Source organism: Caloenas nicobarica, chromosome 2 (assembly GCF_036013445.1).
Source record: "Caloenas nicobarica isolate bCalNic1 chromosome 2, bCalNic1.hap1, whole genome shotgun sequence".
Taxonomy (NCBI): domain Eukaryota; kingdom Metazoa; phylum Chordata; class Aves; order Columbiformes; family Columbidae; genus Caloenas; species Caloenas nicobarica.
Window position 1 is genome coordinate 106,303,170 of NC_088246.1, and position 26,799 is coordinate 106,329,968.

Here is a 26,799-nt window from a genome sequence, read left to right on the forward strand (position 1 = left end):
GTTATGTGATGGGTATATAATTCTTCCTGCTAAACTGCTAGGTATAACCCTAACTATGAAATCTCTCACCGCATGAACAAACTGGGTCAGGAGTTTTAGAGGATACAAGTAACTGTAGGCTTTCAATGCACCTAAATTATTTTGGTTGCATCTGTGATGTACATTATGCCAGTGGCTGCGCCCAAGGTTTAACTCCTCTTCCTATCCTTTTCAAACTGTGAAAGCCTTTGACTTAGGCTGTAGCTCCCTTTGGCCAGATCTTGAAAGCATGGGGAAGCCTTGGGTCAAAATTAGGCGAGAAAGGCTGGCTTACTTCCATTGTACCACTGAGACGGGATAAAAGAAAGTCATGGTTGTGAAGCACCTCATGACACAGGTTTTAAGGGCCTCTCAGATGCTGGGTATCCACTGAACTACCAAGAGCTATATTCAGAAAGAGAGAAATTATATTAGCCAGGAGTGGAGAAGTGACACAATCATCTTTGCTTTTCCCGTTCCTGGCACTTTTTACTTGATTCCAAAGGTGAGGAAGCCACACACAAGCATAGGACTCAGCTGGGGGCTCTGCCCCAGAGCCAGCTGTGGACAACAGCACATGGTACAAGCCCATGCATGTGCATATACAAGCACAACCACAGAAATATCCACTGGAATAAATTTTGTTTTTGAAAAGGATTAAAACAATAAAAGCAAATCCACCACAAATGTAGTACTATTTAGAAAACTTTACCCCCATTGATTTTTAAAGGGTGTAAATGTCTCTCAGTGTCTTAAAAAATAACCCTCATCACAGTCCAACAATACCAAAACTGGGACTTTACTGCTGTTCTTGAAAAAGGGGCATTTCATATATTCTGAGGCAAGTATTAATAACACCATATTACTTATGAGATTCTTGATGCTCATCAGAAAAATATATCAACTAGATGAAAAACCTAAATTCAGCACATGCCTATACATGTCTGTACACATACACTCAAAGTGATTCAGAATTTTTTAGGAGAAAAATGTGAAAGACAGAAAAATGCAATAGAGAGAACCTGAGGGAAAAAAAAAAGCAATAGAGAGCACTAATTTGAAAAAGTAGAAAATGAAAGATTCTGAATAAGAATGTAACCCTTTGTGCTGGTTTTGGCTGGGATAGAGTTAATTTTCTTCATAGTAGTTAGTATTGGGCTGTGTTTTGGATTTGTGTTGGAAACAGCGTTGATAATACTGTAATTTTAGTTACTGCTGAGCAGTGCTGACACAGAATTAAGGCCTTTTCTGCTTCTCATACCACCCCAACAGCAAGTAGACAAGAAGCTGGTAGACGACACAGCTGGGACAGCTGACCCCAACTGACCAAAGGGATATTCCATACCATTTGACATCATGCTCAGCATATAAATATGGGGGAAGATGAAGGAAGGAGTGGAGGTTTGGAGTGATGGCATTTGTCTTCCCAAGTAACCACTACATGTGACGGAGCCTGGCTTTCCTGAAGATGGCTGAACACCTGCCTGCCGGTGGAAAGTAGTGAATTAATTCCTTATTTTACTCTGCTTGGGTGTGCAGCTTTTGCTTTATTTATTAAACTGTCTTTATCTCAACCCATGAATTTTCTCACTTTTACTCTTCTGATTCTCTCCCCTATCCCACCAGCAGGGAGTGAGTGAGCAGCTGTGTGGGGCTCAGTTTCTGGCTGGGGTTAAACTACAACACCCTTCTTTAAGGATTTTTTTTATTTAAAGAGATAGTATTAAATTTTTGACAAACTTTTTGAAATGTTTTCACTTTATTTACTTCACAAATTAACTGAAATTTGTTAGCTGATAATTTGAAAATTCTTTTAGCTTAATTGTCATTGCGGATAAATTAATTTTGAATATCTATTATGACAATTACATACAGCTTCATTTTCAACTCTAATGCATTTTTAATAACCTTAATTAGCCAGTGATTTGAATTTCAAATTTCCTTCTACGAAGAAGTAAAAACTAGCTTTGTAACAATTTTCATAATAAATTGCTCTTTATTTACGTTGCAAAGCCTCCCTTACCATAAGCAAATCAAAACCTTAAATGAAACTTAGTACTCATAAGACTTACTATATTTCATCTTCCTTTATTAAGAGAAAGTAAATTACAGTGACAAACCTGTCTGCCCTGCCTGGTACACCATAACATGATGTTTGTACCTTTCTGCTTCCTTTTAAAGCTATTGCACAAGAGACAACACTTCTTCCCATTTCCACATCAAAATGGTAAACATTCCTCCAGCAATGCAGACACAATTTAGAGTAGCTTCAAGGGAAAGTGTTAACCCCAAAAAAAAAAAAATTCTCACATAACATTTCTTTACTAGTGTTATAAACAGCAGGCTAGATAATTAGGTCTTTAACTTTCATAATGAATTATTATTTACGTAGTATACTTACTTCCTACACTTGAATAGTGAGAATAGACACACACAATATTGGAAAAACAAAAGAAAACAAAAAAATGCAGAGTCAAGCATTGAAGACTGGTAAAGGAAGACTTAAGTATTACTTTGACTACTAGTTCTGTAGGTCTAGTCCACCATTTTCCTGCTGTTTGTATGGCAGTGGACCTTTATGTTTATTGGCACCCCTCCTATTTATATTATGCTAAACATAGTCTTAATTATATGATCATATTTGATTTTTCACAACTATTTTTCACCTTGGTCACAATAAATGATAAGTAGCATTCTGTTAAATAGAGACTTCATAAATTTTGTTTGATTCTCATAACTTCATACTGTTTTTCTGACTTAATGGTATACTGGTTACACCCTGATTTCTCTCAGAGTTCTTTGATAATGGTCATCACACATGTATATTTCACACAGATGGTTTCACAAATATTAATTTCCTTTCACACCTTCCTCACTTCTGAGAGGTGTGGATTATATTGACAGGGAAGGAACAAAGAAACTGTATGGTGAAAACAAATGAAAGTCAAAAATATGTCCTTTAAACTTTCAATCTGAATTTGATATATCCAAGATTCAGCTTTTCAACATTTGCATTAAAAAGGGGAGTTTAGTGCAAATCTCCACAGCAGAACTCAGCTGGTTTGTATCTCTTGTGGTTTAACCTGAGCTAGCAATACAACCACGATAGCTGCTCACTCATCCCCCACATAGAGGAGAGAATCGAAAGGGAAGGGAGAAACTTGGATTGAGATAAACAGTTTAATAAAATAACAAAATACTAATACACTACTAGTAAATATATATAAAAAATAGAAATAGAATAGAAAATAGAAGATGGTCAATGCAATTCCTCATGAACTTCGTCCACATCAAGCAGCCAGTCCCAGGAAGCAGCACCTGGTCCTGAACAGCCAATCCTGGAGAGAGAAAAAAGGCAAAAAGGCAAAAAAGGCCCCAAGGCCTCTGCGAAACGGCAGGAAGGCAAAGGCCGATCTAAAGGTCCTGAACAGATCTCTCCCAGCTCCAACATAAAGAGTGAAGAAGGCAAAGAAGGGAGAGAGAAAGTGAGACAAGAAGATTCCGATTCTTCTAAATATGAAGCATGACGTTAATGGCATGGAATACTCTTATTGATCAGTCTGGATGTCAGTCAAGCTCTGCCCCATCTGTGCCCCCCTTCCTCACTGCCTCACATCTGTGGGCAGAGAGAGACACTAGGAAGATAAGTATATTTTTTCCAACACTAGAAATAACTGAAATATATGCAGGAGAGGGCAGGACGCATTTGTCACAACACATGCAGCATAGAGATATATCAAGAGCTTGTAGTGACTTTAATGACACATTCTTCATAGTTCACAAAAAAGTCTAGGTTGGAAGGGATGCTGGGGAACATCTGGTCCAACCTTGAAAACAGGGTCTTAGATTACGTTACACAGGGCCATGCCAAGCTAGGTCTTCAAGATTTCCAGTGAGGAAATACTGACCTCTCTGGTCAGCCTGCTCTGATATTTAGTTGTTCCCATGGCTATTTTTTATTTCTCCTTATAGCCAGGGAATTTACCCTGAAGCAATCTTTGCCGTTGCCTCTTGTCCTTTCCCTCTGCATCCTCTAGAAGAGAGCACCTCCATTTCTTACCTCAGCCACCTCATCAAAAATGGAAGGCTGTGATTAGAGGTCTCTCTTCAGCAGTGTAGACCCAGTTTCTTCAACCTTTCCTCATACATCAGGTTCTCCAACCTTCAACTTCCTCACTGGCTCACTGCTGGACCCTCTCAGTTTTTTCAGTGTCTCTCTTGAATAGGGGAGTGACGGGACAAAAACTAGACACAATATTCCAGGTATGGCTTAACAAGCACTCAGAAGGGAGGAGCCTTCCTAGTTTATAGTCCTCAGTCTGCTGCCCATACTCCTGCTGAGGCAGCCCAGGACACGGTTGCCTTCATCGCTGCCAGGGCACATGCCTGGTTCAGGCTTAGCTTGCTGCCCAGGAGGATCTTCTGGCCCTTTCAAGCAGAGATGCCCTTCAGCCACTCAGTCCCTAGCCTCTTTTGCTGCTTTGGTTATTAGGTCTCAGGTGCAGGCCTTCATGTTTAGCTTTGTAGAGTTCATGGGGCATCCATCCTGAAGAAATTCAAAACCCAGCTAGACATGGCCATGAGCAACATGATCTGACTGATGTTGCTTTGAGCAGGAGATTGAACTAGATGGACACCAGGGGTCACTTTCAAGTTGAATTGTTCTATGGATCAATGACATTTTGGAAGTTTTACATTATAAAATTATTTTCCTTTTTTTTTTTTTTTTTTCCCCATCCTACTGAAATGTCTAAAAATTCCTCCCCATCCAATAATATTTTTACAGTAAAAAGTTCAATCTTCCAGCTTGCTCTATCATTTAATATAATGAGAATACAGGGTCCTATTTAGACAGCTGTTTTTTAAGAGTAGAGTATCCTTTTTGCTGCAAAACTGTGCACACACTCAAGTACTACTATGAATTTACTGTAATAAGTGTACATGGATCTTCATATAAGAACCACCACTAACATGTCTGGGAGTCGCTTTGTGTTACCAGTAGAGACTGAGATATTATCTTTACTTTTCCCACCATTTATTCCCTCCTTGATACTTAGATTCAGCCACTGATGCCACTGCTGAGGAATTCAAAGCCACCCATTGACATAACTTCTTTATTCATCCTGTGAATTGACACTTCTAATTAATACTCTGTGCCTTCAAGGTTTAGAAGGATGAATAGAGACCTACACAGGAAGAGACCCATAAGGTCACTAAAGCATTTTAGGTCCATGCTTGTAGGAGCTCAAGTCCTGTCAGCACACTCAGCTTATAGATTTCTTCATTACACTGTTAAGGAAAGAAGATGTTGTTGCCTTAATACAATCTTTGTTGAAAAAGATTTTGTTTTATTAGTTTGCATGCTGCCCTTTGATATGCTCAGACTCTATTAACAGCTTTATTACCAGCACAGCTCAAATTATTCCTGCTATTTGCTTTTTGGTTCATAGAATGCTTGCTTTGCACAATTATGCTGTTCAGATACTTCTATATTTTAAGAAGGATCTGATAATTATTTCAAATCTTTTTGTTTGGTGTACAGAACTGAGCAATTTTACTAACAGTTATTCATTTAAATAGGGTTCATTTTAATCTCATCAGCCGAGTAATAGCTGCCCATGAAAGTAATGTCCTTTGTAACCTTCCCCTACCAACCAGATGATTTTGCTAGAAGACAAGATATTACTTGAAAGTTCTGTGAACAAATATTTGAAGAGAATTACATGTCAGAATGGGGAAAAATAATGATATAGTTTTCAGGAAAATTTAGTGTTCTCTGCTTTGGAAGACTCAGCAAAATAAGGGTGTTAAAACCACACAAAGTACATTTGGGCACTTCTTTCAACCTCAAAGAGCAAAGACTTGAAAAAAAAATTACATTCTCAGTTCTTTGCAGATGAATATTTGCAAAATATTTTTCAAAACAAACATAGTCACACACACACACATCCACAGGGATCCTAAGAAAACTCTACATTGAGATGACTGTTCTGAAATTTTCTGAATGAACTCCTTGTCAATAAAATAGAAACACACCTTTAAAGAACAAGGATAAGGGGAGAAGAGGGAAAGGATACAATGGTCTAAATTTGGGATTGTTCTCAAAGTGAAAATCCATTATCTGTGCAGGTAAGCAGATCTTCATAAGGTATTCATTTTTAGCTTTAATTTAATATGATTTTTTGAGTGAATTCCCAGATGGGAAAATAAAGACTTATTAAGAAAATATGGATCAATTAACAAACAGTGAAAGCTGTCAACATAGCAAACCCAGACAAGTTTGAATTCGAGATTTTGAAAAACAGAAAGCATAAACATACAAAAAAAAAGAAAAAGGCAAAGAATGGGAATTCAAATAATATTAAAATCTGGATGCAAATGAAGTGTTTTATCACAAAAAGCACAAGAACTCAAGCCTAACAGTTGCATTTTGATAGATGTTTATCCAACTTCCTTTTGAGAATGTCTTTATATCTGGGAAGCAGTGCAATATCATGACCAATAATAGTAGTATCCCAGATTGTAAAGGTCCATAAGGAGACTTGCGTAACTTCTCATTTGTAGTGAACACGAGCAACACAAGAAGCTGAAATACTCCACAATAAAGTAGGACTCTTGGACTACAGTAGAATAAACGCTAGGCTAGTTCACATTTCTTTAGCAATGCGGATCTTTATTTAGGCAACCTGGCAGTGGCCAGAGAACACTGAGAAAAAAAACCCCACAACCCAAAGGTAACTGAGTAAGTGGAAACAATCAGATTCTTATAAGGATTATGATAATGCTATCATAGGTAAATATTTTTATTTTCCATTTTAGAGTTGTAATTACATTTGAGAATAGTATGGGCTAGCACATAGATGATTGTGGCAAAATGTAATGTTTTTCAAACTTATCAGGAATTAATTTATCCTGAAATATTTTGAAGTGAGTAACCACCATATGGTTTAAGGCCATGTCAATTAGAGAGTGGCAACTGTGCTGTAGAAAAATAAATAACTTATTGTTCCTGCATACTGAGTTTTTAAACAGAAAAAGAACCTGTCCCCTCTTTCCTCTTACAAAACAGAACTACGAATGCACCACAGAAACTCTGGGTGTGTGCTCTTGTGCACATATGCACAGGAGATCTTATTGGCAAGAACTGTTCAAGAAACCACTGTAGTTGATGTAAGAACTTGCCATAAATCACTGGGATAGCATTACATAAATCACCATTTTCTGAAACTAGTATTGTCATTGCACATGTTTCTTCAGGACAATCAAGCAGTGAAAGAAAAAGTGTAATGCAGCTCCCTTTGTGTGGCCCTCACCGCAAATTTAATTTAGTAGATTACAGTTAAATGTTACTGCTATTCTTTTTCTTGATTATTTTTCATTTTTGTGGACATATATTATATAATGTGATTGAGACCATCTGTTCCATTTATATTTTTGACTATCAGAAGTCATTGCTAAAATATTGTACAATTTATTGTATTTTGCATTTGCAGATTTACATAAAGCACATTATAATTGAGCATAATAACAGAAAACACAAATAACAAAAAATATCTAAAGATCTTCTCCTACTTTAATCTTGTTAACTTAAAACTCAAAACCTTAGAGACAGCTGTTGTTGACATAGTCTCAACAGAACAAGCTCTCATATTGGGGGGATTAAATCAGTAAATCCTGAACTCTATGCCAGACATCACCTGTTTATTTATTTGAAGGGGAAGCACACCAGCATTGACAGATTCCAGCTTATCTTGCACCAAGACAGCTGTATCTTTTTATGGACAGACTCAACTCTCACCACGTTCAGTTCATGTGAAGGTTATTAACTTTACTAGTAAAAGAGAAGCATGCACTCATGGAACTGGAGATGTACAAGGAATGGAAGGATTCACATCTGTTGCTTCCCATTTTGGAGTTTACGGACTACCATTAGTAATTCAGCTATGTTATCCTTAAGTTCCATTTGGGCTCTTGAGTGAATATGTTCTCCATACTTTGCTAGTGACCTTTCTGTGTAGCTGGGCTTGAAGTATCTATGATCGCATTTATGACACAGAGACATCTCTGCAGGATCCTCCCTTGCACACCAAAGCATGCCAGTTTCCTCTACAGTAAACCCCAATGCAAATGTGTTCATTTCTACTCTCTTTCCTGCACATTTCCTTTATACTCTGTCATTTGGATGCATAAGGTCTTTGGCAAGACTTTTGCTCCTGATGGGTCAGAATCTGTACATACAACCAGTCTTAACTCTTCTGGGTGGTTGCTCTTCAAGCTCTGCTTTGCTCTTTCTAATTCTGCTTTAACAATTAATTGGCCAACTGTGAAATGCTTTCAGGTTTACTTGAATACATTTCAGGTTTTGAGGTTTGATGTCTCATCTGTAGTAACCTTCATGTTGCTACTTAGCCATCTTCACTTCCTGTGATGTTCCTGCAAGCCCCTCCTAATGGGTAACAGGCACTGGTACTGTGTCTGATCAGCACGCCTTCAAAGCCTGAAAGAATTTCACTTTTTACACCCTTTTTATGTTCTTTTACAAAAATGAGAAAGCTTTGTTATTCGTGCCCTCTTTTAAGCTGGTGAAGCTGTGGTGTCTGTTTTTGGCCCTTTCTGATAGTGTAGGAACATCTCCCAAGAACATGTCCACCCCTGGGGATGGGTGTAGAGCTATTTCCACTTTATGTCCTCTTTGAAGAGAGCGATGGAAGTAAACACAGCTGTTCTGCACAACCTCTGCAATGAATGTTCAAGGGAAAACAGTACAGCTAAGCTATAACTTACCTGAGCAAGAGTGTAATGATCTAAATTTACAGTAATGAGAAGTTTTCATTTGATACCAGAAACTGGAATGAACAGATGAGGTCATGTTTCAACTAATGAATGTAATATTCACTGTTACTGTCAGGAGGCACTTACCTATAAGGACTAATGCCATTACTGTTATTTGTAATAAGAAAATTACTGGAAAAAAAACGCCAAAGCAATGCACACCAGCATTAGAGAATTTGCAGAATAACAAATAAAGACACATATTGTCTGGATACTAGGGAGCAGCAGGGCGGGGAAAGTCAATTTTCTAAAGAGGACAGCTTATTTTTTCATTACTATTTTTAACTCTTGTAGCTTTGCGCCACCAGTCCTGCTTTTTTTTTTTGCTTTTTTTTTTTTTTTTTTTTTAACCCCATTAAGTATAGAAGATATATAGCCATCTAGGTAAAGTGCTTTAAAGAGGAATTTGATTTGAGCTACGTTTCAAGCTCAAACATGGAAAAGTGGAGACCTTGATGAGTTACTTATACTGAGGTACTGTTTGTGATCCTGAATACTAATGTGAATGCAGATAAATCTAAGGTATTAATTGCTGTTATGTTTCCACTTGAGAGGTAAAATTTTTTCCTGTAACTCTACATAAGAAAGCTAGAAAACCTGTACAGTACAATCTGGTAAGGTGATGTGCTACTCCTAGATCTTCTCCCAGGGTAACTTAGACCAATCTGAAGGTCTGAAAGACATGAGTTCCAAGCGAATCCCAGTATGTTCTGAGTCCCCCTCTGCACCATCCCTTTCTTCTACTTGCTATAAAGAGATTGTACAGGAATAAGGATCTCGGGGTTGATGTACTTATTCTTATATGAATATTAGTGTGTGATCAGAGGCTTTCACCCTTTCAAGTATGCTGTCCTTTCATAAGGAGTCAGGCTTGCAACTTATATTTTAAACTTCCTTAAAAAACACCAGGTCTCATTTCTTAAATATTTAATCATTTTTTTTTATTTTACTCTTAGAGTTCAGAGTTACCCTTCAACTTTGCATACCAGATGCTCTCCTCATATTTTGTGAATGAATAAAGAAACATGGAATTTCAAACAGTTTTCATTTCCAGATTGCACTGAATAGCAATAAACGTGTTTTGAACTACTTCAAAATATAACAAAGCAATAAAACAACTCTAGAAAGAAAGAGAATCAGGATATTTTGATCCAATATCAGCAACCAAATACCTATATTTGCTCTGATAACAACCTGCACTGTTCCCTCAATAGTCACACTTGATAACTATTCAAAACTCATGAACATCTACACTTCAGCACTGTTTCATTTATCAGAATGGAGGCAATTGAGGAGAATAATCATTGTCAAATAATAAAATATCCTTTAAAAAAAAATCAAGCCTGAGAATAAGATTCAGAATTTCTATTTTCTGATAATATAATTTTAGAAATGATCTGATGACTTTATTTGAAAAATGGGTATAATCCAAGTGAATGGATACAATTCTTTTTTCTCTACAGTCAGAAACCCTGTATCCTTTTAAATAGGAGAGGGTATCCATTTCTTTTTCTTCCCCCTCTCTGCCCCCACAGAGTGGAATAAGATGAACAAAAGGGCTGAAAAAGAACAAAACCCTCCTTCAATTTGCTCATGTTACATGCAAAGGGCCATGCTTCTATCAATGCTGCAACATATAGCTGCATCCGTATCTATGTTATTTTTTTAGCCTCTCAAACTCTTCTTACATTTCACATTATTTTTCTGTAAAGACAACAGTTGAGAAGCAACATATAAAGTGCTTTTGAGTCCTTTTGCACATGAAGTATGCTATAGGCAATAACATACTCAAAAAAACAATTAAAAAAACCCCCAAACCCAACACCACAAAAGCTCCCCCCAATGCCCACACATTCATCCTTCTGCCCTGTTGCTAATCCATATAGACTTCACAGATAATGGATCTCCTTGGCATTGCAGCCATCACTACAGCTACTGCATTGGACCTGGCTAAGATGGAGCTAATTTTCCCCATAGTAGCCCTCATAGTGCTATGCTTTGTATTGGTAACTAGAAGGGTATTGACAACACACTAGTGTTTTCTATGGCTACTGCTGAGCAGTGCTTGTACGGCAGCAAGGCTGTCTCTCTGACATTCTCCCTCACCTGTAGGCTGAGGATGGGCAAGATATTGGGAGGGGACACAGCCAAGACAGCTGACCCAAGCTGACCAAAGGGATATTCCATACCATATGACATCTGCTCAGAAATAAAAGCCAAGTGAAACGAGAATGAGGATGGTCATTCATTATTATGATGTTTGTCTTGCATACTAAAGCCCTACCTCCTGGGGAGTGGCTGGACATCACCTGCTGATGGGGAGGAGAGAATAAATCTTTTGTTTTCCTTTGCTTCCGCATGTGACCTTTACCTTTGCTTTACTAAACTGGCTTTACCTTGACCCATGAGTTTTTCCCATCTTATTTTCTCCCCCTGCCCTATGCTGCTGAGGAGGGAAGTGATAGAGTGGCTTGGTGGGCACCTGGCATCCAGCAAAGCTCAACCCACCACAGTCCTTTCTGGAGCCCAACATGGGGCATGAGGAATTCCAGGTAAGGACAGTAAATGGGAGAGATAACGGGCAAAACATGGGCTCAATACATCTAGAAAACAAAGAGCAGAATGATCATGATTATAGGGAATTTCAATTGTAACTGTGGTGAAGGGACGAGGGGTAGATTGTGTGTAAATTGTCCACTTCCGTTTGGTGTTGTGATGATCTTATTTTGATTTTAGCATAAGAAATTCTATTTTACTTGTTGTGGGTGAAGTTTGTGAAGATTGTTTGATGAATGTGGATTTTAATGATAATTCTTAAATATGTGATTCACAAAGGCAAGGGGTAGAATGTATTTAGTATGTATGGCAAGGTTTTGGTAGCTGGGGTGCTGCAGGAGTGTCTTCTGTGAGAAGCTGCTAGAAGCTTCTCCTGTGTTTGATAGAGCTCCAAGACAGACTCACCACTAGCCAAGGATGAGCCAATTGGTAACAGTGGTAGTACTTCCGTGATAACTTATTTAAGAAGTGGGGGGAAAAAACCTGTGAAACAGCAAATGCAGTTGGAGAGAAGAGTGAGAACATGTGAGAGAAATGTCCCTACAGACACTAAGGTCACTGAAGAAGGAGGAGGAGGTACTCCAGGTACCAGAGCAGAGATTTCCCTGCAGTTTGTGGTACAGACCATGGTGAGGCAGGTTCTCCCCCTGCAGCCCATGGAGGACCATGGTGGAGCAGATCTCCACCTGCAGCCCATGGAGGACCCCATGCCAGAGCAGGTAGATGTTCCCGAAGGACACTGTGACCCTGTGGGAAGCTCATGTTGTTCCAGGCTCCTGGCAGGACCTGTGACCCATGGAGAGAGAAGCCCAGGCTGGAGCAGGTTTGCTGGCAGGACTTGTGACCCTGTGGGGGACTCACACTGGAGCACTCTGTTCCTGAAGGACTGCACTCAATGGAAAGGATCCACACTGGGACAGCTGAAGAAGAACAGGAGCCTGTGGGAAGGACTCATGTAGGACAAGTTTGTGGAGAATTGTCTCCTGTGGGAGGGAGCCCACACTGGAACAGGGAAAGACTCTGAGGAGACCTGCTCCTGAGAAGGGGAGGAGGAAGAGAAAATTATGAGTAAAGTTGAGTGCAGGAAGAAGGGAGGGGTGAGAAAAAGGTGTTTCTAAGATTTGGTTTTATGTCTCAATATCCTACTCCGATTTGATTGGTAATAAATTATATACATTTCCCCATGTTGAGTCTGTTTTGCCTGTGACAGTAATAGGTGAGTGATCTCTCCCTGTCTTTATCTCAAACCATGAGCCTTTTGTTATATTTTGTTATATTTTCTCTCCCCTGTCCAGCTGAGGAGGGAAATGAGAGAGTGGCTTTGTGGGCACCTGGCATCCAGCCAGGGTCAACCCAACCCAGCTATCAGCTCGAACCATCCAATTAATCCTTTTAAAGACCCATCATTAAGCTACATTTTGAAAGTAAAGGTTTTTTGAAATTTACGTGGAAGAGAAGAATCACTTTTACTTGATGTGGCACTTCTACACATGGGAGCAAACATTGCCATGTGGTACATCACTGAAGGTGCCAACAGTTTAGTACACTTCAGTCCTAAACCTGAATATCAACATAGGATCAGAAATTGGATTTCTGGCAATATGGAATTACTGTGTCTCTTTTTCTTAGAAAATATTCATATGATAATTACATGCTATTTATTATATATACATTTTTCCTTTAAAGATTCCAAGAGGTTACTGGAACTTAAAGGCCAATTTGTAGTTTTATGATAAAAAGCATTAGAGCTGCCTTCAAGAGATCTAGGCTTATATCCACACTCTTTCACTGCTTGCCACGTGACCTTGGCTAAGCCATCTTTTTTGTTTCAACTTGCAAGTTTTAATGTAATATCTAACTCTGATATGACATAAAGCTAAACATGGTTGGATAGAAGACATGAGTACAAGCACAGAGCCCTGCCCTATTTTAGGATTAGCTAACTTGAAGTCTACTGACTGACTTGGGGAGCTGATAACAGTAGCTTACAAGACAGAATGAAAAACTTGTGCTTGAATATCTTGTTTTCCATCACAGAAGTGAAAGTGACAGAGAAAGCAGGGAAACTCTCATTCAGTGAATCCTGAATTTTTACCCTTAAAAATCCTTGTTGTTGACAGCACTTGTAAATCTTGACAACCAGTGTCACCACTACAGCCGAGGCACCAAGCGTTTTCAGAATTTGTTCAATACTAGTTAAGAACTAATGGTTAAACGTGTGAGTAAGCAGCCAATTTTACACATTTCTAAAATACGAATGTTTAAAGATAAAAACATCAGTCTGTTACTTGACACACATTGGGAGTTTTGTGCTCATCTGGAAAAAACAGTGGCATATCTCACCTGCATCACTAAGATTTACCGAGGCTTTACTGTGAGTTCAGTGTCCAGATTAGGTTTTGAACCCGATCTCACTTTATTGTTTGCAAACTAGACACACAAAGAAAACATCCTTCCCCAGGAAGAGTGCTAAACAGGCAATGATTCAGTTCACAAGAAAGGCATGACTTACCTTGTGAAAGTTCCTGAAATATGCTGCCTTCTCATCTGGAAATTTTTCTAGTCTCCTGGGTCCTTTACTGGAAGCCTTCTTGAAAACCAACCAACAACGCCTGAAAATCTGCAAACAAAATAAAGGGTTTATATTAGCTTTTCTTTGAAGGTAGACAGTATCACAAATGCGTTCAGCTACATAACTTAGGAAGAAATTTTAAAATGTCAATATTTTATTTTAAACGTCTGGAAAATTTTGAAAGCATCAATTATTTCTACACAATCCCAGTCTGTCTATTTATACGTATTGATTGTCAGTCGTTTGTAGATTTTTTTGATTCAATTTCTTTCATGCATGCCAAATTTGACAGTTCCTGAGATGAAAGTAAATCCACGAACTTTCAATATGAAAAGAATTACAAAGCTATCATTAGAGGAAGTACATTCAGAAATCACTTTATGTATTTCTAGCTTTCACATTTCTACTCTATATCTGAGAGTATCAATACCATCGAGAAACATTCATTGCGGGTTTTAACACAATACAGTGATCAGCAGCTAGTGTAAGCTTGTATGCACAGAAAACACAAGGTTGAAATAAGCACCAATGTGACCATTACTGTTCAACAACATCTGGTTCTCTCACTTAGTTCAATGACAAAGTTTCTAGGGAAAAACTATGCAGATTATTAAAGTTTGGGAACATGTTGTGAAAAATAAAATCCTCCAGAAAGCATAAAAAAACCCCAAACTCCTCTCTTTTTAATGAGAAAAACACTAGATTACTCGACTTAGCCTAAAATGCATTTTTAAGCAATGAGGGTACTGTATTAGACTGATTTTCAAACATTCTGATGGTATTGCCATAACCAGAAGTTTAAAATCAGGATTGAATTATCAGATGAGAACACACTTCAAACAGAAGCTGATTAAGGCTAATCCTCTAGACTATATTATGCAAGAAAAGGATTAGATATTAAACTAGTTTTATAATCTATGGAAATAGTTTACTTCATTCTCCTTTTCAGTACTTGCATAGCTCTATACACTATACCATACAGAATTTTATGTTATTATTTCAAGGATACACAGAAAAACAAACAAAATCCCCCAATACTAGTTAATGTTTCCACTGGCCATATGTGAAGAGCCTTATTTCTTCAAGAATTCTACAAAATTTAATGATACAACGGTATCCTTACCGTACTATTTAATCTGGATCAAATACATCACCTATTACAAAAAAAAATTAAAAAATAAAAAAAATCAAGGAAATACGAGCAGGGAGAGCTAAAATAATTAGTTTTCCCTTCAATGTGCTGCTGTCTAAACTGAATATAAGCAGCAAATATAGTGTCATTAAAACAATTAAGATTAATCAACCACATTCTTACGTAATAGCACTGACACTGTCCTGTTGCCATTATCTCAGATGAATGTTATCAGTCAAAATAAGTGTTTTCTTTTAATAAACTGACAATTGGACTACAGTATCAATATCTTTAATTATGAAGGCTTTTGGAAGAAAACAAGGCATTTAATGAAATCGTCTGCAAATATACTTCTTACAAAGCATACACATATTAGTTTTTTCCTACTAAGGTTATAAAGTGGCAGCTGTACAACTGCACTTCCTATCTCAGAAATTATTTCACCTAACCTGGAGGAAAGCAAAAACAATATCATATTTCCTGAAAAAAAAATGACATTACACTGTGGGACATCGTAAACCATCTTTATTAGACAGTACTTTCTACAAATAACATGTTGGCACTGTTGCAACTTACTTTGCCAAAGCTGAAGCACTGCTCCCCCAGTTATCTCTTGATTAACCCAAGTTAACTCTTCATAATGTTATGGTGTGAAAAGCTCCACACACAGAGGATATTCAAATTATTTTGACCTTACTAAAAGCAACAGCACCACCTGTCCAAACAGGACGTATTTATTCATTTCATTAAAGTGTTGGCTCTTCAGTGATCTGGGTTTTTTTTTAGTCTACATGTATTTTCAGTTAATCTCTTTTCCTCTGAGGAAAGTCTTCTTATTAAGGTAAAAGCCATTGCCTTCATTTAAATCCTTTATTGATTTCCTTATTTTCATTATCTGCCCTTAATCGTTTACAGTTCTAAAAGACTTCTCTTCAGAAAAACAGATCAACCTACAAGTCCCGTCATCAGTGGCCGTGGGTTTTAGCACAGCCAATGAATCCACATTTTACAGATGACCTGAATTTTGGAGAGTAGGTGATAAGGTAACAGAAGCTTTGTGCTAATTGACTGAGAGGTTTTTTGAAGGTTAGGGTTTTTTGGTCTTTTTTTCTTTGGTGGTTTTGTTTTGTTTTTTAATATATATGGCACATTCATATTTCGTTGTAAATGCAAACTATCAGTTAGATCCAGTACATCAGAAGTATCCCTAATAAATGGAAAACTCGACACGCAAAATCAAGGAGCCAGATTCCTCCCTGCAAGGATGAGAACATTTTCCAGGTAAAAGGTCATCTGATACGTCCTCCAAAGCAACTCCTTCAGTGACAAATGAGCAGAGTCTCCTGAATGGCAACTTCAGCCTTTTTTCACTGGATATCAATCTGGGACAGTGTGGAAACAAGTTTGAGGCTTTGCAGCTAAAGTGACAAAATTCAAGAGGGAGGCTTTGACTCCCTTATAAGTGGGCACTTCAAAGTATCCATGGAAGAGGGAGAGATGTTATGTTTAAGCATGCTCCTTATCAGGCCTTTTACCACATTTCAGCACTGGGATGAATTTAAAGTCTTCAGCACACAGACTGCGGGAATGAACAGCCCTTGCTTTTAAAGGATGACACTGAACAGCAAGAGGAGGGAACCATAAGTTTTAACCTTTAGACTGTTACTGCTCCAATTTATTGACATCTGTTTTTTTCCAGACCTTTAGGGAAAAGAGAGATCTGAAGAACAGAATGGTTTGAAGAGGGCTCCTGATATGGTGTGTGTATATACACCAAGGTACATCCTTGCATTTGGTTTTTATTTTTTTTAACCTATTTTAAAATATGGTATAACCATATACAGTTCCACTGCATTTCAGCAATATTTTACCTTATTACACCAACAGACAGTTTGTATTTCAGTGTTTGAAAAAGCATTAGCATCTGAATTTACCTGCAAATATGAATAAATAGGTGCAGATCTGAGCACACAGCAACCAACATTTGCCTTTCATAAGGCACCTTATTGTTATACAGAAGCCTACTCAATTATTCACGGCCTGTGAGATACTCTTTTATCCCTGGCCTACTTTAGAATGCCATTGACTGTAATCAAAACTTCTGAAAGATTTCTAAAGTCCTCAGATAATTGGGGTAGCCATTGTGAAAGAAATCAGCATCAGTCCTTCAACAACAGAGAGAATCAGAACCACTCATGGTGTTGTCTACATAATAATTAGTATTTCCTGTGAGATTTAAGTGTCTGTTTTTCACCCATGCATAGTTGAAGAACTGCCAAATATTTGATCATTTAATCAGTTTTACAGCAATCTTGGATGAGCACTCACTGCTCAGTAAATATGATTTAAAAATTTTGTATTGGTGGCAAACACCACAAAGTCTAACCCAATGCCATTGCTTTTCTCTGGAGAAATTCAGAAAGATAGCATTAAGTACATGCTATGTTTAGTTTTCCTTTTATTAAAGTATCAGTTAGAAGGACCAAAACTTGTTCAATACAAACCTGAGAAGGATTCTATTGAAATTACCTGCTGAGTCCATGGCATAGCAGAACCGCTTTAAACAACACTCCTCCTTCTCTCAGTTTTACAAGATGGGCAAGGCAGAAGAAAAATATTTCTCTAGATCCCACTACCTGTGCAACTATAAATCGGTAAGTGACGGCAGTAACTCAGTACACTCGTGGTCTAGTGAGAACTGATCCAGCTGCCGTTTGCAATCTCATGTGGGAATGATTTTCATTACAATGTACAAACTTTCAGGGGAGAGTAGTCTCTGTTCCTAAGGACAGACTCATCTCATTAGCGACAGAAAACGATACCAGATCTGGAACAATATAACATTATCATGCCCAAATGATTTCTGAAATCTTTGCAGTCAGAAATTCAACTTCCAGTGTTGCTCCATTTCTATTAATCTTTAGAGATCCCTTTATTATATTTTACTTGAAATGCTATAACAGATCAACTCATAGTGAAAATCTCGGTGTAATCTTATTTTCCTACTTCTGCTGCTGCTTAACTCACCTCTTGGGTCACCTATCCAGCATGTTCATATTTTTAAATATTTTTGACTAATATACACAAAAGTTTGGCGTCTGAATGGATCATTATTCTTCATGCTTATATAATACATTTCTGTTTTATTTCTGCCATGCTTGTTCATAATAAATCTATTAAAAGACATATTACAAGAAATCCATTGGCTAGATTAGTTTTTTAGCAATAAGATTTCTTTTTCCTTTTCCTAAAATAATTTAAAATAATTTCTTTACAGTGGGAATCTTACACGTGATTTTCCATTAGCCTGAGATTTCTAAAGCCTTTTCCTAGTCATTTACAATAGATGCTTTTGAGATAACATTTCTTTTTTATCCACAGCTGTAGCTAATAAAGCTTTGCCAGTCATCACTAATATTTTGAGAAGGGATTTTTATTGACAAGTCTCTCCATGTTATTCCAAAAATTCAACCCTCATCCATCTCTTCCTTTTTTTTTTTTTAATATTACCAGAAAAAGAAAGTTACAACACGATAAGCTGCTCGCCTTTTTTTTTTTTTTTTTTTTTTAAAGCATTTGTCATGCTCTGAGGTCTCCCTGCCCCTATCCAAAAGTTAGTACAAATGGCAATCACTTTCTTGGGTATATTGGAAAACCATCTAATTTTCTGCCACTAGCTGTAGAAACATTTGTCTCGAGAGAAGTAGCAGTGAGTCAGCTCCTAGTTACTAACCACCATTGATCAGGATGGGCACTGAAGCATTGCTCATGGGGCTCTTTGCTAGCATAGCCCATCAAATGGTTCTCCCAGGAAGACATCTACATAATAATATTCAGTCCTGCATTTATCTCTCATTATCTGCAGGAAAGGTTAGTTGTTTTATCCTCCCTGACTTTCCATGTGCAGTGCTTTCCTGCTGGAGGAGATAACATCTGCAGTGTATGCATACAAAGCTCTAAAACATTAACATGTTCATATTTACTTCACTAGTTACCTCCATTAAAAATGGATATTGGTTTTTATGGGGTACGTGAGAGAAATATAGTGTGTTGTGAGCTAAAAATATCTTGACTCACAAATGTAAAAATGTAGTATTCCTAGTAAGAAAAAAAAAAGTCACAGTAAAGTCGTATTTAACCATTTTTTTGACACCCGCCACATTTTGATTTTTGTGTGCATATTTTGGCAAAGGGAGAAGAGTCAAGGTGACAACTTAGCATTTCAGTGGAACTACACTTGTCACGCATTCAAGTAAAATTTAAGAGACATTGAAAAACAGTCATTATCTGTAAAAAGGTCCAACAGGAAAATGGGAAGACAAAGCTATTTGTGTCTCTGCTAAAGAGAAAGTTGCAGAATACAAGCTATTGCTGATTAAAATCAAGAGAAAACAAAAGAAAACAGAACACCTCATCATTGCAACCCACTTACTTGAGTTACCAACACTTTACATTAAAAAAAAAAGCAAGTACTGTTATAACAAGGCATGCCCTCCCTCCACACTATAGGTTTCTGGCCATCTTTGAAATTAAGGTGCCCTAGAAACAGTGTTTTTCCTTGTTTTGAACAGCATTGGTTTCACTGTCTACTTTTTTGAAATGCAGTTGCCACTGCACTAAGTGGGTGCATTTTGGGTGGCAAATTTGGACCTGTATGAAGAAACAAGATAGGCGGAACACAGCCACACAGCACTGAGCTCCCAGATCAGTGCAGAGAGTGCAGAGTAGAGGAATCGAGGGCAGCTCCTGCTCCTTTACCATACCACTGGGAGCTCAGGTATCTCCCAGCAGCAGAGCAGAGATCCTCCAGATTCATCTGACAAACACACTCCAACCAGGAGAAGAGGCGAAAATAACCTATAGCCCTGCTCGGAAGCACAAAATTACTTCCCTCTGTCAGCAGCTCTGGGATGAGGGGCCAAGACTTTACCACAAGATACAATAAGCCTTGGGAGGTTTTCCCTTTTTTAATTGATTCTAACTCTCCACCTGCTCTTGCCTATTTCAACTTATTTTCTTCAAACATTGCCATAGTATCTACCACAAAGCAATTGCAAAAAAAAAGCAAAGCTGTTTAAACTGTAAAGGTAGGATTAAAAAAACCCCACGAATGTACCCACAAATGATCACTACTAATGCCTTTAATAAAAAATGCTGTCTGAAGGTGTGTTATGAAGGTTATCCAACAGGGAAATATTCCTCATATATGAAACATACCCTTGAGCTTCATTTTATCATCCTAATTAGCAAGAAAGGTTAAAACTCTACTTTAGAAACCTTGTAGTATGACCTTCTGCAACATTATAGAAGACAATTAGGCCTGAGATCATTTTAGTGTCATAGCTCAAATCCTAAAAGTTCTGATAGCATTTTTTTATTATTTCCCAGATTGCAAATCTGCTGGCATTTTAAGTTAGGAATAGAAGAAAGAGAGGAACATCTGCTACAAACTGTTTCATCTCAGATTAAATCAATCCTTGTGGGCTTGATTGCAGAGAATTAGGATGGTTAGAGAGAGATGATTAGGGACAATTCACTCAGTTATAGTATACATACGTCATCTTTCCACTGCCATAACATACCATTTTAGATGCATATAGATGTTTATAATATAATTTTTGGCGTTACAGTCACAAGATATACATGCAATTCATAAAAAGATTTATTTTATTATTAGAGAGTTCTGTGAAATCTAAGCACACCATAATAATTTTCCAACTATTTCTATACTAACTAAACTACTGTGTGTATAAACACTTCAGCTATAGAATCTGAAGTCGTGTGTGTGTGTGTGTGTGTGTGTGTGTGTGTGTTCAAAAAAAGAGCAGGGGAAACATATCTGAAAAGATTTGCATGTTGTATTCATGTGAAGAGTGTTATGCAATTTCATCAACGCTTAAGCACGGACAGCTTAAAAACTCACCACTGTTACTTCGCTTTGAACTGCCAGCACGGTAATTCAAGGACAGAAGGACAGCCTACAAAAATAATGTACCCAGTCTTCACAGCAGTCTGCAGATCAGCAGAATTTGTCACTTTTATCTGAATTGATCTTATGGTTATTTAAAAAAATCAGTTCCAGTAGCTATTTTCTGGCTTTCTGCATTTCTGAGTCAGTTTTGGCAAGACTAACCTCAGTGATATTGGAGGAAACCTAATACTGCGTCTGGCCTCAAAGTAGATGACAAAAAAACCTCAAAACAAAAGTCTGGTTACAACAGTTTTAGGAGACATCCAGCAGGAAAACCCCAGAACTTGCAATATTTTTAAAGAAAACGTTATGCCAAAGAAAACTCAAGTATTTCACTGAGCTTAAGTGAATGTGTAGCAGCTACTTATGAACAATTATGTAGCCAGAATTTGCACCAAATTTGTATCTCTTCCCACAGGTACTTTTCTAAATGTAATCAGAAAAAATACCAAAGGAGAAAGATATAGTTTTGCTATATTTTAGTATTAAATTTGAGTAGCTTCTCAATTTGAACTGGAGTAACTAGCTTACTTAACTCATCTGATGTTTCTTTGGTCGAAATATCAATTTTTCCCTCACTTTTTACAAAGTTTTACTTTAATTAGTTACAAATAAAGATAGACCACTTGAATACAACGAAGCACAAATAATGGTTTGATATTCTGCAATGGAAAGGGATATTTACAGAAGAAACGTTATAACTCCTTTCATCAGTTTTTAATCATAAATCTCTATATCGAAATAATGGAAATACCAGTGCAGTAAAACTTCTTAATTTTTTACTCTACTGTAGATGAACTTATTAAGCTGAAATGCAATATCTTTTACACATATTTACTGGGCAGCCATCACTTTGTTGAAAAAGTTAAAGGCATTTAGCATAGCTACAAGGGAACTTAATGCTGAGAAACAGATGAGTTACTGTTATTGGGATAGATTTCTTATTTATGTCTTTATAAATCAAAATTCAGACCTTAAACCACAATCTGAAATAACACATGTTGAAAAATTGTATGTATCTGCTCACATTCTTAATATTTTATTTTAGAAAGGTGGAGATTTGTGAAAATCACTGTTACAAAAACAAAACCATGCAGCAGAATACCTGAAAATGAAGCAGAGCTTCCTAACAGAACAGTAATCTCAAACATCTGTTCTATATTACTAAGGGACAAAAATTCAAATCAGTTTTACAGCTCCAGTTTAGAGGGTTACAAGCTTCAGGATCCAAAATTATTCCTTAGGTTTACATCAGCTAGTATTTTGCCACATCTATCCTTACTTGTCTACATTATCACACAGAAACCTGTCTTAGCAGAGGTATCACAGTCCTCAAGATGCTGTTGTTTTGACTGGTCAAATAAGTGGACATGGTGGGCTTTGCACGGGCTTTAATATAGCTGAGCACAGGACTAACTCTAAAGCAATTTCCACAAAGAACAAAAATGTGAGCTGAATGTATCACTGTATGTTTATGTAGGTATAGTATATAATTTCTGACAGCAATCGATCATAGAATCATAGAATATCCTGAGTTGAAAGGGACCCACAAGGATCATTGAGTCCAACTCCTGTCCCTGCATATGACAATCCCACAGGTCACACCATGTGTCTGAGGGTGTTGTCCAGTCTCTTCTTGAACACTGTCAGGCTTGGGGCCGTGACACCTCCCTGGGGAGCCTGTTCCAGTGCTCCTCAAAGTAGAATAGGAAAGTTAGGGTCTTTTATTCTTTGATGCATTTCGTGATTTCAGCATAGAGCTAGAAAATCTTGCAAATCCAGCCACACTGATATATATGGGTGAAAGCAAACCATAATCTATAGGTGCCATTATTAAATGCCTGGTCGCAGTCCCAGGCACACACTCATGCATGAAGTGTATGCAACATGTCTAAATATACTGAGACTAAACAATATATAAATGCCAATGTAAAAGAAAAGCCCTTCAAACTTACTTGGGTACACTGTACTAAAGAACAGAGTACAGATTCTAAAAATGGCATTTATCCATGACATTGCATTCAATAAACCTCTGAAGTACCAGGTTGTGTGAAACGATCGTGTTGGTTACCTATAAATGAAACTTATCCTTTTTTATGAAATTACATATTCTGCTTTGACTGTCCTTTAAGTATTATCACATCTCTTAGATTTCATGGAGAAATTAGTCTGATATAGAAAAGAAGGTGTTCTGCAGAATGAAGCCTGCAGTAGGATTCAAGCAGGACCCTACAAATAGTAATGATCAAGAGGATGTCTAATATCAGTGCTGTTTTTTTGGCATTTGATTACTTGCATTGCTGTAACCTATAGGTGAAATCTCCTCCTGCCAAAGAATCATAGTTTTAACAGATGCTAGTGTGCCCCCAAAGACCTTCATTACATCTTACTTTCAACGTAATTGAAGGGGAGAAAGATGAATTAACAGTTGATGGCAAGTGGAAATATTTAAAAGTGCAGAGTTAGCAAGAATCCTCCGCAGCAGGAATAAAATGGATACTAAAATTGAGTACCGCAGTGACATTTTCTGCAGTATTCATATACAGAAATACTTGGAATTTTAAAAGTAAAAAAGTAAAAACAAAAATCAAACCAAACACTCCCCCAAAATAACCATCATTTCCTCTGGGTCTTAAGAGTTTAAGAGAAACATGTATGCAGACAGAAAGATACATATTTCAAATACGTCATTCTTTTGTATCAGTGATTTGCTTTCTGCCACTCTTGTGCTACTTATTCTACATCATTTCCTGAAAATCTCTGCTTAAAGATGTTACCAGTCTGCTATTACAAAGAATCAATATTGCACAGAATAAACATGTAATCCAATGGAAGAAAAAGATGAGAAAAGAAACACTTTTACACACAACTAAGAGGATTTGGAAGAAAAAGTTATAGCCCTTAGCTCTTGTAACTACCAACACCACTTCTGTTCAGCTTTAGTTGCAACAGCGAATTTTTAACAGATAAAGACAGCTTTTACTCAAAGAAAACTAGCATGAAAGACCTTCCCTAAGAACTCAAATGCAGCTGGTGTGTTACATTCCCAGCCAGGATTTTCTGCAGGGAAATGTGCTACTACAATGGATTAGAAATCCATGTTGCTACAACACCGGGGAAATAACGCAGAGGAAAAGCAGATGGTTTCCAAATCCAGACTTCATAAGTCCAAAAGACCACTCTGAATTTCCTGCTCTGTACCTATGACAGATTTTTTAAAAAGTCCACCCTAGAAGCGTTTTAGAGATTCACCAAAGTTTATCCAGATAGATCCACAGAAGCCATTCCAGTGCTTTACCATGCTTTAGCTCAGAACCAAACCGGTAACACTCAAGGCATCATAGATCAAACATAAATTTCTTTATTGAGGGGAGGATGGTCATCCCACAAAGTTAATAACATTATCTCAGAGAAAAACAAACAAAACAAAACATAACCAAAGTAACCAAACAAAAAAACAACAAACAAACCAAACCCAAACCCAACCAATCAGCAAAATCTTCCTCCCTATCACTTCTACCAGCTTTCTAGTGCTTGTATGAGATAAAACTGTCCTTTTCTAACCAATTCCTGTGGGCAGAAGAAAATTATCAGTCTGCCCAACTGATGCTATTTATTTTGTTATTCTCATCAGCAGCATATAAATAGAAAAATCTATTTTCTATTTTCTATGCTCTGGGGACCACTGAGGGCAGGAGTGAGTAGAAGAGAAAAAAAACCCCAAAAACATATATAGTAGCATTTCTGGTCAAATCAGACATACAACCTGTGATACCCTATACAGAGTACAAACCCCTAGCACATTGGTTCAATATTAGCTAACACAAGTCCCATTTCTCACTTGCAGTGGTAAAAGTGCAGACAGGCCAACTAACAGCAAAAAACCACGTTGCTCACTTCCTGTGACTGCGGAGATGGTCTCAGCTACAACATCTGAAGTTGTAACACGTAGTCTAACATAAAAGAGAAAGGGATGGGGGGAATGTTTTTTACTCATTAGTATTAATTCTACCAGAAGCAAGATTTGGCTTTGCAATATTAAATAGTTAACCCTCATATTTTTGCTGTGAAGTTTGAGTGAGAGTTTAAGACTTGTTACAGATGCAGCTCTATTATACAGTGATAGCAACTCACAAACCCACAGCAAATCAGCTTTCTTGTTAAGCAATTTTTCCATGCAAAAAGTCAGTAGAAAACTAAAGTTACAAAATCAAACATGCAGATTTTAAAGAAAATATCCATTAGGTTTAATAGAATGATTACCCTACCTTTATTAATAGCTACTCTGAATAAGAGCATACTATGAATCATGACCTCAAAAAAATTTGCAAAATTCTGTATGATAAATACAGAAACTGTCAGAGAATGGACTAACAACTTTAGTGTAATTTTTTTTGTATTAGAACAGTGAAATAAGCAAGGTTTTATGAGTAATTCTTATCTTCTTCAAGATAAGGATTTACGTATATGGTGTCAGTTGACAGGCTCACCACAGGTACTGTCTTACATATCAAGAGTCCACAGACATCAAGTGTCTCTTGACCTATTTGTTTTGTAATGGGGAAAATTCCCAAATGATTTTTAATACCTTAGAATTAAAGTTTCTGATTTTGGGGTGGGGTAGGGAGAAGAGACAAGGAAGGAAAAAAATTTCAGTGTAGAATTACATAAATGAACACTCGTAATCTCAAGCACGCAAACTGAATGATTCAGAGTTTGAGAGGTTTTTATTTTATATTTACAACATCTCTATATATCAGACAATGCATACTGACAGAAGACTGACTTCAGTCTCTGCCTGTTAAGCAATACATTTCATGGTCACTCACCATTAGATGTATTGATGTATTTATATTATAAATAGGATTCTAAATTCACAGTTACATTTCCAGTATCTCAGAAATTAATCAAAGCAACTCTTTTTATGTAGCCATTAAACTCTTGCCAGTATACAGACAGGTCTAAGACTAGTACTGCAGAGCAGCTATTGCTACACATTCTCTGTTTTAAAGCTCGCACTTAAAATGACCCAGTTTGCATATCAGCTGATACAGGTTAGATAAAAGTCGGGTATAGATGAATGAGAGGAAATATGCAAGTCACTGAGCCCTATCTCTTTCAGTTGCAGAAAGCCATCCAATAGGTGCCTGCCACTTTTTGATCTCCTTCTCTACTTGTCGTATTATTTATATCCAAGAAGATATTTGAAGTTTGACAGGTTTTTTTGTTTTCCTTATGATATGGGCTTACTAAGACACCAATAATTTCCTTCCTGAAGAGTAGTGGGGAGAAAAAATACCGGATAGTTCACATTCAGAATTCTTTTTTCATAGGTGCTTAGTGGCTAACACACAACCATCATGCTTTGGAGAGCTAGCTTTTATTGTGATTTAATTTATGAGCTTTGTCCCAGCAGAAATTTTGATTCTTGCAGCTAATACCTGAATGAACCAATTTTTGCCTTTGACTCCAAATCACTTGGTTTAGTACATTCCCCTACTGGTTTTTGTATTTTTAACTTATATTATAATGAATCTATCAGCAGGAAGAGCCGTTCAAGCACAGAGATAGTAGTTGAATGCAGAATTCACCAGTGAACTCACAGCATCAAGTCACAGCAAGACAGCCACTGTGACACTCAGCAGTTGAGAATGCTGTACCATCTTACCTTTTGATGGCAGAGCCTTTTGTTCTATTTCTCATTAGAAGGACCCAACT

General features: G+C 37.3%; 1 protein-coding gene across 1 annotated transcript in view; it reads right to left on the reverse strand.

Moving 5' to 3' along the window:
* The window catches only part of DOK6 (docking protein 6), a 248,098-nt gene that overhangs the window by 128,278 nt on the left and 93,021 nt on the right, over positions 1-26,799 (reverse strand). The window contains exon 2 of the mRNA XM_065629299.1: positions 13,919-14,026. Coding sequence (XP_065485371.1) covers positions 13,919-14,026 — 108 coding nt within the window. The remainder of the gene's footprint in view (positions 1-13,918; positions 14,027-26,799) is intronic.